This window comes from Pituophis catenifer, unplaced genomic scaffold (assembly GCF_029215685.1).
Source record: "Pituophis catenifer annectens isolate HBS135680 unplaced genomic scaffold, rPitCat1.0.hap2 SCAF_1, whole genome shotgun sequence".
NCBI classification, from domain to species: Eukaryota; Metazoa; Chordata; class Lepidosauria; order Squamata; family Colubridae; genus Pituophis; species Pituophis catenifer.
In genome coordinates this window covers 294,276,836-294,291,485 of record NW_027256881.1, presented here as the reverse complement: position 1 = coordinate 294,291,485, position 14,650 = coordinate 294,276,836, and the positions used below count along the sequence as shown (strand labels likewise).

The 14,650-nt window shown below is 36.5% G+C and overlaps 1 protein-coding gene across 1 annotated transcript in view; it reads left to right on the top strand.

Annotated features, from left to right (window-relative positions):
- EGLN3 (egl-9 family hypoxia inducible factor 3) overlaps nt 1–14,046 on the top strand; it is a 39,507-nt gene extending 25,461 nt beyond the window's left edge. The window contains exons 2-5 of the mRNA XM_070931374.1: nt 8,201–8,320; nt 11,616–11,752; nt 13,105–13,178; nt 14,009–14,046. Coding sequence (XP_070787475.1) covers nt 8,201–8,320; nt 11,616–11,752; nt 13,105–13,178; nt 14,009–14,046 — 369 coding nt within the window. The remainder of the gene's footprint in view (nt 1–8,200; nt 8,321–11,615; nt 11,753–13,104; nt 13,179–14,008) is intronic.
- The last annotated feature ends 604 nt before the right edge of the window (nt 14,047–14,650 follow it).

Below are 14,650 nucleotides of genomic sequence, written 5' to 3'. Positions count from 1 at the left end.
GCAATGTTCTGCATTCAATTGGTGCGCTGCAAAAAAAAAATGGCCATGTTCTCTTACAGGACATGTGGACTTCAGAATGAACTACCCATTCTCCATCGTCATGTAGACTTATATCCACTTTATAGTCCTCTCTAAGCGGTTTACAGAGTCGGCATATTGCCCCCAACAATCTGGGTTCTCATTTTACCAACCTCAGAAGAATAGAAGACTGAGTCAACCTTGAGCCTGGTGAGATTTGAACTGCCAAATTGCAGGCAGCCGGCAGTCAGTAGAAGTAGCCTGCAGTACTACACTCTAACCACTGCGCCACCGTGGCTCATATGCATTTAAACCAAAAGAAGTACACAATGCACCCCACCCTGTTGTCTTCGGGTTGTTGTTTTTTTCCAATTATCTTTGAGTATTTGTTTGTTTTGTGTTGAGCCCTTTTGTTATTCATTGTCTTTCATAGTTTTTTCATCAGTGTTTTGGGTAATCTTTTTGCTGATTACTGAAGTATCTGACAGTTTATTTTTTCCAAGAAGGACCTTACCAAACTAGAGTATATCCAAAGGAGGGCAGACAGGATGTGGAGATGTCTGGAAACCACATCTTAGAAGGAATGATTGAAAGAGCTGAATATCTTTAGCCTGAGGAGAAAAGATTAAGAAGAAACATAACAGCCTCTCAGATATCTGAGGCTGCCTAGTGGAAGATGAACAGATTTATTTGTTGATTTAGAGAAAAAGGTAGAACCTTTGCGTGGAAATCGCTGAGGAATAGATTTCTGCTAAACATTAGAGAAACTGACAATGGAACAGATTGTCTCAGAAGATAGTTGGCTCTCTTATGCTAGAAATATTTAAACAGCACCTATATGGCTGTCTGACAGGAATTCTAGAATCTTATCCTATGTAGCAGATCCTGAATTGACACTGTAGGAAGAATTATATTAGATGATCTTTAAATTTCCTTTACATTTGCTCCTTAATTCTAGGATGCATAGGAATAAATTCTGCCATAAATCCTTCTCTATTTGTTATCTACCAGGAGTGCAGGACCTTATCTTCAGTGGCCACTGTGCCTTTATCAGATCAGAGGCATGCCTTCCCTTGTGAAACAGATGGACTCATTTTTTAAAATTCCACTCACTTTTTAAATTCAATTTTCAGTTACCCATGTGTTTTAATTCTATTGACTTACGTTAAAAATATGAAATGATCCTAAGATCAGTAACATTAAAAGGACATTGGAAAAACATAAATAAAACAACTCATCTTCAACTTGGCTGCTTTCTCCTTGATGGGAGAAGTAGTGTTTTATGTTCAACTAAATAGTTTCCACCTACTGTCTTTCAAAATTTCTTTTAGTTCCTTCTCAAGGAATACATTCAGGAGGAGCTGGTGTTTCTCTCCACCCCCTTGCTGGGAACCCCAGCAATAGTGATTGTGGTCTGTTTTACAAAATTTATCTCACAGCCTTTAATGCACAAGAGAAATAAAAACTGGCAGCAATTTTTTGAAGGCATAAAAGAACATTAAAGTTAGAAATTGTCAAAACAGGGCTTTAGAATTTTGACTTTTTTTCAAAGAAAAAGAGAAAAACAATAGCAAATTGCTATGCTTTTCCCTCTTGGCCCACTCTCCTGAGCTGAGGTTTCAAAGAATGTATGAGAGACAAACAACAACAACAAAAACAACAAGTAGAAAAGTTCTGAATATGTGTCTGTCATAAAAAGGAGAGGGAAGACAAACAATCCCCATCCTCGTTCCCCCCTGATTTCTGAAAGAATTCAGCAAGAATCAATTCTGTATGTTTTGTATATGCTTTTCCTTTCTTCAGCCGTTTCTCTGTGAAGTGTACTCAGGAGCGAAGTTAGTGTTTGATTGCTGATAGCCTCACGCACTGCACGTAGCACTGTCATTAAGCCATCATATGGCTGGCCAGGAGCCAGATCACACAGCAGTTCTGAGGAAGTCTTCCTAAACCGAAAGAGTTGATATATGTGTGTGTACATCAATGCAAGAAGAATGTTTATTTCTGCTAATTGGAAGCTAACTTGGATTGTCCTGACTTAAAAAAAAACCCAGCCTTTTGCATTTGAAGTAGCGTTGGCATGGCTGCTCTCAGCAGGCAGTGCTTTGGTCTAGATGATTCTTGAAATTACATGCGCTTCTGTAGACATAAAAGAGAACATCCGCTGGCAGCAATTTTAACTTTATAAAAGGAAAGAAAAAAGTGTAAGAGCCAGGACTGCAGGAAAGCTAAAATGAAAGCATATGAGCAATACGATGCTTACAGATAAATATTCATCACGGTGTATACTGAAGTATGTGGGGCTAAAGAGCAAAGCAACACCCTCCTTATAAAAGAAAGATTAATTGTTTTGATAATGGGAAGAGACGAGGGTGTTCATTGCAAGCAGAATTATGATTCTCTATCTAGCAAATTCCCTTCAGCCTCAGTGTTGTTGTCATAGCCTTTAGCGTTTTGCTTTGTCCTAAAAATGCATTGTGACAAAATGCAGCCTGTTTTGACAGAATGTTTTACAATGGGGATTGCAGGCTTTTATTTATGTATTTCATTAATTTATACCTTCAAAATTAACCCTCAGTCTTGCAATATAATTCTGTCAGACCAAGAGGATAGAGTGGTTGATACGCAAATTTTGCATGTGACTTCCTCCCTCCTTTTTCATAATGTAAAATTTAATTTGATTTTGATCTGGTCCTTGTGATCAAGGGTACCTTTGCTTCCAAACTGGTGTGACCAATGTCCTCCCCATTCATTACCCCCATCCCAAATCATGAGTTAATCTGGTACACCTTGTGGGGTATTAGAAAATTCCTGTAGAGATTTATATACTGTGATCAGCGTTAATAATTCACCAGTTGTAAATGTGTCTTTCTCTTGTATTTTGTATTTCCTGGAGGCCACCTGGAATAACCATTACAATATCAGATCCCATGACTGGTGAACCAAATAAAATATTGAGCCAGTTCATTCTGAATCAGATTACTGATCTTACCTAGTATATATGAGAAGAATCAGAATGAAAAATACACAGTGATGATATCTTTATTTAGGCCAATTTAAATTTTAGAATAGTTGCATGCTTAAGAGTTTATTAAAATTCCTGTTTGAGCAATATGGTTGAAGACAGAAAAAGCATGAACAGCTATAACCATTTGTTATATAGCTGTTATGGAGTAATGTTAAGTAATATAGAATTACAAGTAGATTGTTTTTCTTAGGGGTGCTAAGCCTTTTATTTCAAAGGCTCCTGTTTTTTAAAATATAAATTCCATCAGCCGAAATCCACTGTTTTCAGTCTAATGAATTTTCCACACACTTCAACTGCTGGACTCCTACAAGTAAATCAACTGGAAATGAAGCTGGTTTTCAAAAATACTTTCTGTATTTCAATAGCTTCCTACGCTTTGGCCAGGTGATGACCCATAGTTTTCTTTGAACTTGGTTCAACATGGTCCCTGACATTCTTCTTTACCCTTCCTGAATCAGTAAAAAAAAAGAAAAAGAAAAAAATATGCAGCACAGTTTTGTTCTTTATTTTATGATAAAAGAGGAAAATGGCAGAACTCTATCAATTTCAGTGTGCTCTTTGACTTATGACCACAAATGGGACCAGAATTTCTGTTGCTAAGCTCAGTGGTTGTTAAATGTGTCACATCCTATTTTATGACCTTTTTTGCTACAGTTGTTAAGCAAATCACTAAAATTTGCTTAACATTTTAAAATTAAAATTAAATTTCAATTAGAATTTTAAATGATTTTAAAATGATTTTAAAATTAAAATCATTAAATGAATTGTGCAGTCATTAAATGATCTGGCTTTCCTTGTGGACTTTGCTTGTCGAAAGCTAGCTGGGTAGGTCGCAGATGGCGATCACGTGACCCTCGGATGCAGCAACCATTTTAAACGCATGTCTGTTGCTAAGCATCTGAAATTTGATCATGTGACCCTGGGATGCAGCAACCATTTTAAACGCATGTCTGTTGCTAAGCATCTGAATTTTGATCACATGACCCTGGGGATGCTGCCACAGTCATAAGTGTGAGTACTGGTTGTAAGTCAACTTTTTTCAGTAACTTTCAATGGTAACTAAATTAATGGTTGTAAGTTGAGGACTACCTGTATATCATTTGTTAGTTCTGGATAACCGAATATATTATATTGTTTGAAAAGTCTAAAAATCACTATTAAGATGTAAGCCAAGAATGAATACCAAGAACCAGGGTCAACATAGTATAAATAGCTGCTACTAACTTAAAATATTAGGCAGGTGGCAGTCGAGAAGTCTTTAAGTCATCTGGCTTGGAGATGCTAAATCAGGAGAGGCTTTCTGGGCAACTACATAGGTGAGAATAAGAAGCTATAACATAAACTGTTAGCCAGTATTAAGAGCACATCTGGGACATTACGCTACAATTGGCTGACACTTATTACATGGAAAAAATACATTTGTCAGACACATTGAAATGGAATTAATATTTTGCACACCTCTAGTCTTCCTCAGACGAGGCAAGACTCACAAGGTGTACTCAAAACTGTCCTGCTGCTTTGGAGATAAACACCTTAATTCTGTTGATCTGAATCCAGAATGAGATGTATTGATAACTTCCAATTCATTTGGAAATAATAAGTTTCTCTTGTGCAAGCTGGCAAGTGAAAAAAAAAATTGTTTCTCAAGCCCAGAATCAGGAAATAAATATTTCCTACTTCGCCATCCACTCTAGGCTCATAAAAAAGGCATGTTTGAGAAAAAGTGCTATGAAAAGAAATCCCTCACTAAGCCACTTAAGATCATAGGTAACATGAACTTGGCTTGAATAATTCTGCTACTTGTTTTGGAGACTGACTTGACTTTGTGTTCAGCTGTTAAGATCCCAGGATTTCATTTCCAAGCCTGTTTCAAACAGACTTCCAACATGCTTCTAATTTATAGAGACCTATTGTAACAAAACACAGTTCAAGTGCACTCCTTCCCCTTTTTAAAAAATAAACAACACTGTTTAGAATAACTTATCTTCTTTCTCTTATATGCTTGTTTCCAATATGTTTGTATCATTTGTCACCATTGAAAGTGGATTCCAAGATGCGTTTCAGTAATAGAGTTAAGCAATTTTTAAAAAGCAGCATGAAGCATAGAAACAAGGACTTCAAATAAGCTGGGTGTTTATGTATCAACATCACAGCTATGAAAATGCAAAGTGCATAGTGTTATTTGTGGCACTGGTAGAGGAAGATGTGATCTGTATTGATTTGGCCACTTTCAGTTATTTTAAACTACCTTCTACAATTATTGATAGGACCTTTGGCTCCTTCTGGTCTTTTTCCTTTTCTGCTTTTAAATTTATGCAAAAGAAGCCGTCAACAGCCAGTTTTCTACATGGAAGCCAGCCTCATCTGTGCTGGAATTATTCCAGCTGTAACTTTGATAATCTTCTTTCAATAAGTCCTAGGAGATTCAGAAAAAATCTCTTCTTTAAACCTCCATCCAAATTGTTTGCTGGTTTAAGGAAATTAATAATATTTCAGTACTCCTTTTTGCTCTCATTTTTAAACCGAACTATACTTGGTGAAAGTATATCTTTCATGTTCAGAACATTTTTCTGTTAGGATGGCAAGTTTTTCTCAAAGATGAGGAAACAGAGCATGAGTCTTTAAGTAGCTCTTCAGGTTTTCAGATGCCCCAATTTTCCCACTTCATAATGCCTGGGACTAAATTTCAGACTTAGAAGTGGGAGCCTCGTTCAGTCTAGATGCAACTAGCAAGAAGGAGATTCTAATCATCCCTGGAGGATTTTAGATTTCTTATTCGTGCTTTAACAATTATACTACACCAGCTCCATTCAGCCTTCTAATCTTCAGATGGATTGCATGCATCGTTTTCAGAAAGAACAAAAGTTTACATATTCTAGCAGGACCAATCCCTGCCTTAAAACAGGTACGGTAGCTCTTATTTATAGGTTACCATTTATAGGTGCATGTTGCATCCAAATCTAACCCACATGCATGTTTACAGTTGGTTGTGAGGTTAGAAGAAAAGTGACTTGAAGCCTTGTCCTTCAATAAATATTTCGATCAGTAAAAATTTACAGAGCCAAGTATTTATTAATTTGGGGAAATGCACAAGGGCATGTGGTAAATGGTAGGTTGAAGGTCTTGTGAGGAAAAAAGATGTGAAGCAGATGATGAACAATTGGATTTGTAATCTTTCTTTCCATTTTTAATTTCTAAGAGCTGGTAAATCTGTCTTCCTTTCCATGAAAAGGGGGCACTCTTTTTTTTAAAAAAAGAAAAGTTACATTAAGTCTAGGTTTCTGAAATGGATATGACAGATGATTTGTTGAAGTAAGATTTTGTTTTGTCTTTCTTTTTGCAATGTAAAATGATCTTTGGTGGTAACTTAGGAAATATTTTTAAAAATGCCTAACTAGTACTCTCTTGGGATTTTCTTTAAAAGGGGGAAGAAAGAATCGGGATCTTTCCTAGTTTGTTGTCCTACAGAGATGTAGCAGTTCAGTTCTAGTAATTCCGAGCCATTGTGAGTGATGATTGCTTTGCTGTCCCACCAAATATAACTTTTTTCACAGCCTTGTCATCAGACTGTGGTTTTATGCTGTAATGTCATTTGTCTCTAAAAGAAAAATGAGTTGAGGAATATGCTGCTGTGACTACTAAAATCTGCCTCCTCAGGCCATAGAGCTTTGGGTTCCATTAAATGGTAATGGTGGTGATTACTATAATCAGGAATGGCAGCCTTAGGCCTCTGACATGGTTCTAGTTGTGTTTTAAAAAAAAACCCCAGAATAAATGAGTGAAGAGCCCATTTCCTCCATAACCAGCACTAAATATGCTTTTGCTCATATCCTCTGTAGCAGTCCCTTATGATTCTTAAGCAGGGTAGCTTCATCTTTGGTCTTCTGCTTAATTCCACGAAATGAGGATGGTTATATGAGCAGGCATGAAAGTATTAAAACAAGAAATTACTTCTGAAACACAGTTGGCTAATTCTGGGGTTTAAGCCTTGACAGGGAGGTCCTTACAGTCCCATATAGACAAGAAATTAAACATCTGTGCACAGTATCTAAGTTTTACTTGATGAAAGGCATTAGATATAAACATTCAGAGGGGTGGAAAATGGATTTTATTATATTTATTTAATGGGAATATTGGGGGGGGGGGGAAATCCTGAATTATGGTACCTGAAAAAAGTGGTATTCACACTTTTCTACAGACTTAAAGATACTTCTTTAAAGCACATGTTCTCCTGTACAAGTTCAGTGAAATGAAAACTATACTGCTTGCTGTTTACCATTCGTTTTACCAAATGTTGCTCAGCAAACTTTCCTAGTACTTGCTTCCAATTGTTCAACTAATTTCCCAAAGTGTAGGAACTGATTAGGGTTACAATTACAGGATTTGTAATACCAACACATTTTAAAGGTACCCAGTTGACGTAGGGCGCTTTAGTGAGATACAATTTTTTCTGCAAAATAATTTAAATCTGAAATAAATGTAAAAATGTCCAAGAGAGATAACTAGTATAGCGAAGGCTATTCCATTCAGATTCAAAACCATATTTGTAAAGATGCTCATGTTTTGTGGTAGAAGGAAGACATTTGAAGATATACTACATATATTTCTCGGTTATGTCCAGTAGGAATGTAATGAACCTTAAGATCATGTTCCAACCATTTGCCCTTATGGTATGCACACTCATATCTTAATTGTTTCATTTCAGACTTGTGGTGGACAACTATTCTTAAATAGAGTTGCTAAGCTGCAAGATGAGCAGCCATGCAAATTGATCAAATAAGTTAGTAAAATAAAGCAAAACCATGCTGCATTTTAAAAATTATTCGTATCTGCCACAATTCTTTTACTGACTGTTAATATTGGCTTCGAACTTCCAGCCTGCATTTGCTAAGGAATCAGGTCAAAGAAGATTTAGTATCATCTTCGCTAGGAGCGTTCCTCCTTAAAAGCACTGTTCTGTAGGAGCAGAATTACTTTGAAGAATACAATATGTCTGACTAAACTTAACAGCATCTACAACTGTTCAGTTCTAAGACAGGTGGTTTAAAATTGTATTTTGATTTGCATCTGAAAAGCAAATAGAGAAATTTTAAAAACTACCAAACTATAGGAAAAAATCCTGAGTATCTTTCTTTCTCTTTTTATATCATCTTCCAGGCTATGGTAGCTTGCTATCCTGGGAATGGAACTGGCTATGTGCGTCATGTGGACAATCCCAATGGAGATGGGCGATGTATCACCTGCATTTATTACCTGAACAAGAACTGGGATTCAAAGGTATGTAGCTTCTCACATGTTGTTGCGATGCAGACTCAAAAGGAACCTACTCCAGAAACAATACTTCTCCACATAGCTGTTTTCTTGCTCTTCCATTTTTTATGAAGTACCGTGAAATTTCTGAATACAACAACACCATTGCTTCTGGGTAGCTGAGATGTGAAGATAAATCCATTTCATGGTTGCATTATTTTTTAATTTCAATTGGATAGACAGCTTATTGAAGATGGGGGCAGCTTAGAATTTTTGAGCCATTGGCGTGTCTGTCACTATTTAAAGATACAGGTAAAGGATTTAGTTTGATGAAAACAAATGGGTGCCTGTAAAGGAATGAATGGATTCTGACAACTGAGGTAGTTTAACTCAAGATTGGCAGGTTCAGCTGTGGTCGTCTTGTTTTTGTCCCATATAAAGCCGCCTTTGAAAAAGAATACTTGTTTGATTTTGCCCTACGTACAGTATAAGATCATGAAAACTTCTCCCTCTGTTTGCCATGCCTTGGCCTTATAAAAAGCATTGTATTTGCTAACATCTGTGTGGGGCAGTTTAGAGGCTGTTTGCTGTGATATATTTAAAGAAAAGCAAGTTGACATTCTGCCTTTAGGTTTGCTAACTGTCAAAAGCATTGGTTTTCAGCTACTCAAAGCCCTAAATCTAGAAGATTGCCCACTTCAAACCATGTCCAATTCTTGTGGATGCCTAGGAACACTTGAACATTATTTTTTAATATGACATTGAGATCCCATAAACTTTTCTCAGAGTGGAAAATAAAAACAATCCTTCCCTTTTCTCTAAAAAAATACACCAAAATGAATAGACGACATAGGGACATTTCTTATCATTTGGAGGCATCCAAGAAGTAAAGAAAATTATTTATATGTTTTAAAACTCTGTGCATTAATGCCAATGTATTAAGCATGCTGGAAGAACTCTTTAACTGCAGCCCTCTGATGAATATACATTTGGTGGTAAGCCAGTGCTTACTTGTCATAAAAGACCACAGATGCCATCTGGATAAGAAAGATGTAAATTTGATTATAATAACAATCTAGCTGCAAACCTCACTGTCAACATGGCATGCATGGCGTGTTACAGTAGTGTTCTATTAAGTCTGGGCACATTCAGCTTCTGGGTGAAGACTATGGCAAACTAGGACATCTCTGAGGGAACGAAGAATCTGTTATAGTGCTGCCTGTGGACAGTTAACTAGTCCAGGCCAGTGGAGCCTCTCCAGATAAGGAGTGACCCAGAGATTGCCCACCTGCACTTCTCTGGAGAAGTCCACAGGATTTGAAGATGCTTATGGTCAGCTCATGAGTTGAGCGGCTGGGAAATGAAAGAAATCTAGCTCGTAGCCACAGTGGAGCCTTTAAGGACCCTGGGTTTGACCGAAACCTCACTTTCTTAAATACATTTGGATACAATGATGTGAAAGTTAAAGAAACATTTTTGGAACAGCAGGAAAGAAAAAGAAACACTCAGTGAGGTATCGTTCATTCTGGATTAAGAAAAAAAAAAAGGAGAAAAATAATAATCCAGGAGTTTGAACATAGCAGCAAACATAATACCGGCAGCTCAAAACATAACAAGATTTTGATCTGAGAAAGTTTTAAATAGAAAAAGGAGACAGTTAAATTTGAAATGTTAATATTTTGGCGAAAGTGCTTTTGGCATAATCTGAAATAAACACGGTAACCATACCAAGTTTAAAATTCCCCTCAACCACTGAAACTATGACTTGGAATGTGACATTCTCTCTCAATCAACATTACAGACAGGACGATGATGGGTTATAAATTTAACAGATAGCAGTAATGATTACTTGTTGATTGTGCAGCATCCTTGGATACCGCTTTCCACCAATACTAAAAGTTATCAAGAATCTTCCAGCTTTTTGTTAAAAAAGGAAAAGATAAATGGCTAGCAAAAGCATTCTCTGAAGAATTGTCAAGGGATTCTGCACATTTTTAATTGCTGTAACAAATTAAATGTTTACATTTAAATAAATTGGAACAGACAGTTTTATATGAAGTCAGACTATGGTGCCTGCTTCTGAAAAGACAGAACAAAATATTAATTCCCCCATTCCTCTCTGTGTTTTTACCATGCGATTAAGAAATCAGATAAGGGTTTGAAGTCCATCAGTTAAGGAAACTGAGTCAGGATTTCCCAGCAGAAAATACAACTTTCTTTTTCTGTAAATATTTTGCTTGTTATATATATGAAACACTTAAGTTTGGGGATGGAAGTGATTCAAATTTTCCATCTGGATGTGATAGCGAGAAGTTTGTCAAAACAAAAAAAAAAGAGTACAACAGGTCTGTTCTGGAAAACCAGACAAAATCAGGGTCAGAAAGCCTTGAGAAAAGCAGCATTGTTTTCCCCACATACCTCATTAATACTTGATTCATTTTAAGATTTGTTCAATAAACACAAAGGACAAATTAATTTGGCTAAGTAAAAAAGCAGTTTTAAATAATAGTATTATCTGTATATTATTTTTTACTTGCTTTATGTTTAACAACTATCATGCCCTTAGACATGATTTTCCTTTTTTTTTAAAAAAAGTGCATTCATTTACTTATATTTATTGGGATTTCGATAAATATAAACACCAGGGAAAAGAAGTGATCAGTGCTTCAAATTGACCCATTTATTACCCATTAATATTCCCATTAATATTTCACAAATGATGCAACTGCCCCCCTGCTGGAAGGGTGATTGATGAGTTACGAAGCTGTGCTTCTCAGCTGGCAGAGGTATAACTAAATTGGTGCTAGATATCTCTAGGCACATCAGTCAAAATGTCCACCATTATACTAGAGCAAAGAGAATGTGGCAGGAGTTTCAACTATATTATATCCAAAGACCCTTCAGGAACTGCAACACAAATGGAACATACTTAGGTCAGCCCTGGGATTATGAGTTAATTATGTTCTTCCATTGAAGGATGATGAGAGGAAGGTTCTACCTCTATGGTTGTGGCAAATTTTTCATCATGAACCAGCTTTCCATCCTTCCGAGGTCGGTAAAATGAGGACTCAGATAGTTGGGGGCAATATGCTGAAAACCACTTAGAGAGGGCTGTAAAGCATTGTGAAGCAGTATATATAAGTGCTGTTGTTATTGCTATCAGCAGATGAGTTCTTCATCCTCCCCATTCATGTCCAGTGAGGTCCTCAGTAAATCTCCCCATCTGGCTTATTTTTTTTATGCACATATATACAAAATAAGCTGTTTTAAGATCTGCTTATCCTGTCTAATCAAAAATGTTTTTCTTTTCTTTCTGTTTAAGCTGCATGGGGGGATCCTACGAATATTCCCAGAGGGCAGGTCCTATGTAGCTGATGTTGAGCCCATCTTTGACAGATTACTTTTTTTCTGGTCAGATCGAAGAAACCCACATGAAGTGCAGCCTTCCTATGCAACAAGGTAAAGACCTTAGGTGTGGGTTTTAAAGATAATTATACAGGACAGCAGTCTGTTGCTCAGTGAGAGATTGCATATATAGTTAGGTGTACAATTCCAGCATTGTCAATAAAATGATTTCAGGTAGCAGATTCAGAAAGGATCCAGTAGACTTCTGAAATATAAATTCTTAAGCTTGCTGGATGAAAGGAACAATATTCCGGTTGTCATATAATTTGGGAATTATATTAGAGAAAATGATCTATTACGTAGAAACAGTTTTGATATAGAAGTGTGTTCTTTTATTCTTGCATTTTTCTAATTACCTACTTTATTGAAAAGGAAATCATCACATTTTTCATTTTTAACTCTGTATTGAATATCTACTGATTGGTGTTTACTACGTATATATACATAATATGTAGTTAAGAGCCAGTTTGATATAGTGATTAAGACTTTAGCCTGGGAACTGGGAGTCATTCTAATCCAGCCTTGGGCACAAATTCTAATCCAGCCTTGGGCACAAAGCCAATCGTGTGAATTTGAGCCAGGCACTTTCTCTCAGCCCTAGGAAGAAGGCAATGGCAACCCACTTCCAAAAAAACCTTGCCAGGAAAACTGCAGGGAATTGCCCAGGCAATGTCCAAGTATCAGACATGACTGAACAGAAAGAAAAAAAAGAATGCAGTTATGCAAATTAATGTTAACTTCTGGGCTCAATAGGCATTTCTGCCCTCTAGTTTAGTGTGCCAGATATTCAGCCTCATTTAAAGGACCCAACTAAACACATATGCATGCACACACAAACCATTTGAGAGATTTTTTCCCCCCACCAATTCAGGTAAAATTGGTAAAATTTTGATAGGTGTGTTTTGATCCATATAGCAAATTGTGAGTAATGCCTTTCTTGGAATTTAGACATTTTTTTCTTTGTCACAAGCACCCATGACTTTCAGCGTTACTGCATTTGTAATGCTGATGCTTTTTCAGTAATTGTTCTTGCCCTGGCTAGAGAATGTATTAAGGCTTCTGCCCATGTGCTTCTTTCTGATGATGTCCCTTTTCATAGTAATATGTAAGCAAGACATGGCGTTTTAGGAGAACTTACAAATTTCACAACAGTTTTCCCCAAACTAGTGCCCTCTAGTTTGGTTGGGCTTGCATTACTGGTTAGGACTAATGGGAGTTGCAGTTCCAGCACAGCTGAAGGTGCCAGAATGAAGAAAATAGTTTAGTAACTATCTGACTGTCTTCATATTTGAAACTATTGCCATGTAAAGTCACCAAGCAACATAATAAATTGTATGCTCTGTGAGTTTCCAAAGATATAATGAAGCCTTAATGTAATGGATCATGGATTTTTTTCCCCTCTGTAGGTATGCAATGACTGTGTGGTATTTCGATGCGGAGGAAAGAGCAGAAGCCAAAAAGAAATTCAGAAATTTAGTTGGTATGAGAATTTATTTTTAACTCCCATGTATTCCAAGAACACATTCTACTGTGTTCTGATGTCACAGAATTAATTACATAGAGAACACCTTGCCCAGTCCAGAAATACAGGCTACACATTGAAACAAGTTTCTGTAGGGTGTTCTATGCCTGTGTCATGCCTAAATGACTAGGACTCAAATATTTATTTCTTTTATTTAAGAAAATGTATATGGCTACCCAGCTCAGTAATTGCTGGTGGCTTGCAAAGATTAAAAAAAAAACAATATAAAAATATTAAATAGCAATACCCCCCCCGTGACACCTCCCCCCCCCCAATTCAATATCTCAAAGAATGCCTTTCATACCATCCTTCCTTTACCAAGAACTTCACAGGAAATTCTTCTCTACGTATCTTTGTTCAGAGAAATGCTACATGTGTACAAAAATAAATCCTTTCTGTGATGTCACTGAACTTAAAGGTATCTTCTCAAAGATGATAGGATTGACTCTTTTCAGTCTTAAATTAAAATTCTCTTTGCTCAAGCATTCTGAAGAAAATTTGGAAGTGGAATTAAACGCACAATCTATGCTTAACTTAGGTTTTTTAAGATTTATTTTTCCTGATAGGGGTTTTTTTGGTGTGGGTATGTGTTAAAAGTTTCACATTTTGATTATATTGTTTTTATAATTTTATGTGTACTATTCTACAACAAAAAATAATAATAAGAAAAATGGTCAAACAGCATATGAAATGTTCATGCTGATTAACTTTGTGCAGGGGTTGTGCATGAATTTATTTATTTTTTTGTTGTGTGGCTATTTAACTATCTCTTCAATTATTCATTGCAGATGCAGGAAAGACAGAAGCAGTTCTCAGTGAAGACTGAATAACAAATGACTTGATACAATTTTTGTATGATGATAATTTTCGGACTATTTGCAAGCAATAAGATCCAAAGATTACATGGTCTGTTTTTTATGATTATCGGATATTCTTCAATGCACTATTTTTGACATTACCTAATGTTTGCATATTACCGTGATGGTACTCATGACAGCTTCCAATCTCTTCTATTTGGCATAAAGCATCCCTCTTCTGTTCTTGCCTTTGAATTGAAGAATACCACAAGAATGAAGAATATCACCAAGTCTCATAACGATATCAAGGTGAAGATGGCAATACTAGTAATAAAAATACTAAACATTTGAAACAATTGGAGGAAACTGAGTATATTTGCACTTTAGTTACATTTTCTGGTTCGGTGTAAAGGAACTTTTACGAAGGATCCTCACTGGCAGGTTGCAGATGAGCAACACCAGCAAGCCAAGTTGCAAACCAGAACTGCACGCTTGTCAGGAGCCAAATTCATTGTGTCAGTGCAGAGCATTTGATGGTGTGCCTCATCATTTTGCTTACAGACTATTATTGGCTTCGTTGGCCTTGCTCATTGCCATATCGAAGCCTCCCACTTGCCATAAAATTGCCTGGAT